This window comes from Pseudochaenichthys georgianus, unplaced genomic scaffold (assembly GCF_902827115.2).
Source record: "Pseudochaenichthys georgianus unplaced genomic scaffold, fPseGeo1.2 scaffold_421_arrow_ctg1, whole genome shotgun sequence".
Taxonomy (NCBI): domain Eukaryota; kingdom Metazoa; phylum Chordata; class Actinopteri; order Perciformes; family Channichthyidae; genus Pseudochaenichthys; species Pseudochaenichthys georgianus.
The window spans coordinates 240,883-246,780 of NW_027262986.1; the positions used below are offsets into that span (position 1 = coordinate 240,883).

The 5,898-nt window shown below is 40.5% G+C and overlaps 1 protein-coding gene across 1 annotated transcript; it reads left to right on the forward strand.

Moving 5' to 3' along the window:
• The first annotated feature begins 644 nt into the window (after positions 1-644).
• Positions 645-5,673, forward strand: LOC117442387 (serine/threonine-protein kinase RIO2-like). Its single transcript, XM_034078391.1, has 10 exons — positions 645-849; positions 1,585-1,723; positions 1,811-1,927; positions 3,040-3,215; positions 3,319-3,407; positions 3,525-3,716; positions 3,818-3,910; positions 4,157-4,621; positions 4,819-4,921; positions 5,191-5,673. Exons 1-10 carry the CDS (start codon positions 784-786, stop codon positions 5,350-5,352), a joined length of 1,602 nt encoding a protein of 533 aa, XP_033934282.1. The 5' UTR covers positions 645-783; the 3' UTR covers positions 5,353-5,673.
• The last annotated feature ends 225 nt before the right edge of the window (positions 5,674-5,898 follow it).

Here is a 5,898-nt window from a genome sequence, read left to right on the forward strand (position 1 = left end):
GTTATACTGTACAGGGAACTACCCAGGCAGTGTCCCAAAAAGCTATGCACTAAACATAAAAGGGTTACATTGCCCTAACAGGTGCAATATGAAGAGAGTGAGGCCAATGTCAATCAAGCACAGTTTGTACACACCTATGCAATGCAAAGGGGCTTTAATATGTGACTGTCATTGTGTTTTGGTTCCATAGTAAACAATAAAGGCTGTTGATGTAAATTAAAAAACGAAGTTAACCCAGGTGAGCATGTACACTGTTTGCCTGTTGATGTACACTATTAACAAGTAAAATAAAGAAGCTAATATAATCTGCTGCAGAAAATTGGAGAGTTGTAAAACAAAATTAACATTGATTAAATATATTGGCAGTGCCCGTGCCCTAGGGCTTTGGACATAGCTATACCGATGGTCCGATGGACATCTTTCAGTGCACATAGTGCAGCATGATGTTGTATTGTGTAATAAACATCTCAACTATGTTGAAAAACTCTCACCTAGCAATAGTCGGTAGTTAATAGTCCTCCTCCGTATAACACAAGTGTTGTTTTGTTTCATTATTCATTTAAAACAGGCCAAGCTCAAACTTTTGCTGTGGAAAATCGTGTGTGCTGCAGGCGTGCCTGTACCGTGCGTCAAAATGACGTCGAACGTAAACCAGAAGTGACGTAATCTCCGTTCCCCGTACCTCCGTGTTGCACGTGTGTTTACAAAAAATGTGGACGATTGAGCTGAATCAGTGATAGTATTACTATTCTTTAAACACAGTTGCTCTTGACCGGTTTAAACATGGGGAAGCTTAATGTCGTGGTGTTGAGATACTTATCTCGAGATGACTTCCGGGTCCTCACAGCGGTAAGTAGTGAGCTAGCTACAAGCTAACTGTTCTGTGTGAGCTGAGTTAGCCTGTGCTAGGCTAGCTTTCCAATGTAACGCTTTAATACACGAACTAATGTTGTCAGCAACTTATTAACGAGCTGTCAAAATGTAGCTTGACATTATTACCCTGTTGAATTGGGTAAAATAACGTCTGTGTTGTCAGGGTGTTTTTGTCAAAAGTTATATTTGTTGAGTTTGGTCCGATTCGGTCCCATCAGTCTTTTCTCTGTTAGTGTGTCCTTGATCCAGCTGTTAATATCGAGTTTCATATATTATTTGGATGATGATATTTTTCGAATGATTTTAATATATTAAAGTAAGAAATCTTGCTGATGTATTGGTTTAAGTGAGTCTCTGCTTTCAAGTATCCACTTATATCGTGGTAAGTAATCATGTAATCTTATTCCAAAATCAAGTTGAATTTCTAAGTGGAAATTACTTTTTGAATCCTACACTTAAATCAGTATTTCATTATAAAACAGCACAGTTTCACCTCATTGACTTAACAATACTTATTAAGATTTTCAGCATTTTGCTTAAATGCTTGTTTTTTTATTGACCTCAATATTACTTTTAACCTAAACTCAACTTTAATTTTGTCTCATCAAGTATTGCTCATATCCATTTAACACTGTTTCTGAGAACAGGCTTGAATTCCAGCACACTTGGCAGTCTTTTTCTGATTCTTCCTGTGATTTTCCCCTCACACAGGTTGAGATGGGGATGAAGAACCATGAGATCGTCCCAGTGAGTCTCCTGTCCTCCATCGCTAGCCTTAAACACGGCGGCTGCAACAAGGTCCTCAGAGAGCTTGTCAAACACAAGCTTGTGGCCTATGAACGCAGCAGGGGTAAGAAAACACAGAAATGCTTGTTGAACATTCGTAGTCCTGCAACACGTTATATTTTCTAATGCATCCTGGATATGTTGATTTCAGCTGTGCAGGGTTACAGGTTGAACAATGGAGGATATGACTACTTGGCTCTGAAGACCTTGTGCGCCAGAGAAGTGCTCATTTCAGTTGGAAACCAGATGGGTGTTGGTAAAGAGTCTGGTAAGAAGTGGCAAACACCTCTCATTTGGCGTGCATGTTTCATTTGAAATAAATTGCAAGACGTTCTCTATTTATTTAGATATACATGATAATGGTTCACATAAGCACATTTTTCTCATCTTAATTTACATTCATCCACAATAATCACACTAAATGATAAGGCACATTTTTAAAATGGATGAAAACAAAATGTCCTGAAAGCTTACCATAAAACATGTGTATTCTAACCCCGGGATTCCACCGGGTCCGCCTGCGCCGCACCTCCTACAGCGTCAAACCCCACCGGGGCGCGTTTCAGAAGCGGAGCGTCTTGCGTGCCGGCTCACAGTTTTTGTGACTTTGGCATATTTCCTGGACAGGCTACTTTGTACAGACGAAGTTAATAATAATTGTAATAGTCCAGTTATAAACGACATGAATCAAAGATGTGTTGCTGTATTTTAGTGGTAAAAAAATGCATTCATCATCATAATTATTCGATATATATATATAATTTACACAATGCCTGTAAACCGGAGGAGAATGCTGGCATTTATTCTCCTACTTGAAAGACTATGGGTCTGCAAAATTAGTTTATTTTGTGGATTGACTGGATGCTCTGAACGTTCCACTTCCTGCTCGGCGCTATGCAAAGCCTCGCGTCAAAAATAGACCAGCCGCCTATTTTTAGCGGAGCCCAGCACCGGGACGCTTCTGAGCCGTAACGCGGCACGTCTGGTGGAATAGCACCCATTGACTAGAGTGGCCGCGATTGATGTGAATGCCGCGGCGCAGCCGTAACGCGGCGCAGATGGACCCGGTGGAATCAAGGGGTAACGGAATAGTTCAAATTAAATCTAACTGTTTTCTGCACTATTGTATTTGATATTTTTCTGCTAGAAATCCATGTGGTAATTGTTGATGGAAGTTGTTTTTTATATCCATAATTATAAAGAAATACTGAAATACTAAAGTCTTTTTAACCGTGGTGTTTTAAAAGACAGTAGTCTATCTCAGCAGCAGATTATGATTCCTTGCGTGTCGATGTGAATGACATCTGTTCTCTGTCAGCTTGCCAGGAGTCAGAAATTCTCATGTTCATAGAAACATTCGATTGTGCTCCCTCCTTTTAGATATTTATATTGTGGCGAGTCCCAACGGCGAGCAGTACGCTATGAAGCTTCACAGGTTAGGTCGTACCTCCTTCAGGAACCTGAAGAACAAGAGAGATTATCACCAGCACAGGAAGAACGTGTCCTGGCTCTACCTCTCTCGGCTTTCTGCCATGAAGGAGTATGCCTACATGAAGGTATGTGGACAAATCAAAAAAGGTTCCATTTTCCAATTCCTACGATGTGAAGTAGAATTTCGTGTGCAGCATCTTTTGAGTCCTTTTTTCTCATTTATTGTAGGTATTGTACGAACGGGGCTTTCCCGTTCCCAAACCTGTGGACTATAACAGACATGCAATAGTGATGGAGTTCATCAATGGATATCCGCTGTAAGTAAACAAGCCATTCTTCTCTCTTACTTTATATATAACACTAACGAAAGCATTCTTTTCCTGGTCTCTTTTCCTAATATGAAATGTTTGTATTGTTTGTGTGATGTCTTTCAGGTGTCAGGTGCATAAGCTGGAGGATCCATCACACCTGTATAATGAGTTCATGGAGCTCATTGTCAAACTGGCCAATCACGGCCTGATTCATGGAGACTTCAACGAGTTCAACCTCATGCTGGACGACCACGACCACATCACTATGATCGACTTTCCTCAAATGGTGTCCACCTCGCATTTAAATGCTGAATGGTTCGTTACTGTGACAATTTGGAAAATAAATGAACACCTATAATTAATGAAACAAAACAAAATATGTTTTTTTTGTTCACTTTTCATATCTTTCTTTATAGGTATTTTGACAGAGATGTCAAATGCATCAGAGATTTCTTCGCCAGAAGATACAATTACGAGAGTGAGCTCTACCCAACATTCAAAGACGTCAAGTAAATACTTATATTTATGTTTCATTGCCAATAAAATTACTGAAATGCATCAAAAAAGTTCTTATTTCGAAATGCATTTTAGCAACCACGGGAACATTTTGTCTGCCTTGTTTATTAACAAGTTGTTCAAAATGTGCCCCGACACAAAATTGATTGTTTTCTTTTGTACAATTATTTCTAAAAACGTGATTTGCAAATAAAAAGCAAGCCTTAGTTGATCTTCTGTGTCATTCTTTATTCCTACAGGCGATCTTGTTCTCTAGATATCGAAGTATCAGCTAGTGGCTTCACCAAAGACATGGAGAGAGATAGTGCATTGCTTCACCCAGCAGGACCCGATGAAGAGGACGACGATGAAGAGGAGGAGAGTGATGACGAAGAGGCAACAGACGAGGAGGAGGAAGAAGAGGAAGTGGACATGGATGAATATAAACATGTAATGCTGGAACTAGAAGGTCTGAAAATCAGCGACCCCACTGCAGACAAACACGAAGAGCAGAGCGAGAAAGAGGAAGAACAAAAAGAGACTGAGACAACGTCGCCTGCTGTAGGGGAGGAAGAGGAAGAACAAAAAGAGACTGAGACAACGTCGCCGGCTGTAGGGGAGGAAGAGCCAGGGAAAGAGTTGGGAAAAGAGTTGAGCGAGGCAGAGGATGAATGTCCAGAGCTGGGAGACCTTTCTGCTGCTAACAAAGACTTCAAACCCTTCAGGTAAACAAAAAAAAGTTAGCATGTCCAATATCCAAAATGATGTATATTTCCTAAAATAAGTTTGAATACTTCACCTGTAGCTGCGACAAAGTCAACACATATTTTAAGTTTTGATTAATAGGAATGGCTGGTAACTGACTTTCATTTAGTTCTGCTGTTAAACTGATTGCAATTTCTTTGACTGTTTTTTCCTGCAGAGACTCAGACAGTCTTCTCCAGATGGCAGAGCACATGAGGAGGAGGAGGACAGACAGCGAGGGCACGATGGGCAGCATGGGGAGCTGTTCTACAATACCACTAGTAAGTCAACCACAGAAACACAGCTTTAGCAAAGTGTATTAGACATGGGTCAGGTTGGGAGACGGTACCATTATAAAGAAACACTGAGAATAATCACTACAACTTTCTTGACAAAAACGTAGATGTCCTGTAGGTGTTGCTAAAGAGCTTTCATGGTGATGCAGTTTGTCAGAGAAAACGTGTCTGGATACTGTTGTGCCTGCCTAGCACAGACTTAAAGTGTAAACATTGGTCCGTAGTAACCTGCTGTTGTTTGGTGTGTGCTGCAGGAGGTTGTCCGTCAGAAGGTGCGGAGGCAGCTCTCCAAACAGCAGAAGGCAGCGCAGAGGAGACGCCTGCAGAAGGGAGAGGCCAACCTGGTGACCAGTGTCAGGAGAGAGAACGACAGCAACATCAAGTGTAGCATGGAGTCCGACTCCTTCTGGGGATAAATGGCAGTCCAGAGATGCACAGACCAGATTCATATCAACAAGTCTGTTGCATTGTCCCTGCTTCTGTGTCTGATGAGTTGAAAACAAATGAAATTGGATGGAAAATCTCAGCAGGAGAGTTTCTGCAGAAAATCAACTGTCCTGAACACAAAAGAAGACTGAAAACAAAGTGCGTGTATTCAGCAAATCATCACACTGACCAGTAAGAAGACTTTTCTGTTTGAACTGTAGTGAACTACCTTGTTCAACATACAGTGTAATGTAAATATCAACTACTTATAATGCAGCTGTATGTTTGATAATAAACCCATTTAAACCTTACTGATAAGGTGTGTTTATCTCTGTTTGTTCAAAAAGATTGGTACATATAAAACATGAAATGCACCTAAACAGGTTTTCTAGTCAATTGAGCTCCTTTTTATTTGATACTCCATATTGCCTCATGATGGCAACAAAAGACAGGCCTATAGAGTAACTTTTACTATTATTGTGATTTCAAGTTCATGTTTATTGCTGACCAAGTTACTCAAATGGATTTAAGAAACG

Excerpts from the sequence above, each read along its gene's own strand:
- LOC117442387 (XM_034078391.1), top strand. The coding sequence starts at position 784 with ATGGGGAAGCTTAATGTCGTGGTGTTGAGATACTTATCTCGAGATGAC. Across the intron at positions 1,724-1,810 it reads GGCCTATGAACGCAGCAGGG|CTGTGCAGGGTTACAGGTTG; the intron begins GTAAGAAAACAC and ends TGTTGATTTCAG. Across the intron at positions 3,408-3,524 it reads TTCATCAATGGATATCCGCT|GTGTCAGGTGCATAAGCTGG; the intron begins GTAAGTAAACAA and ends GATGTCTTTCAG.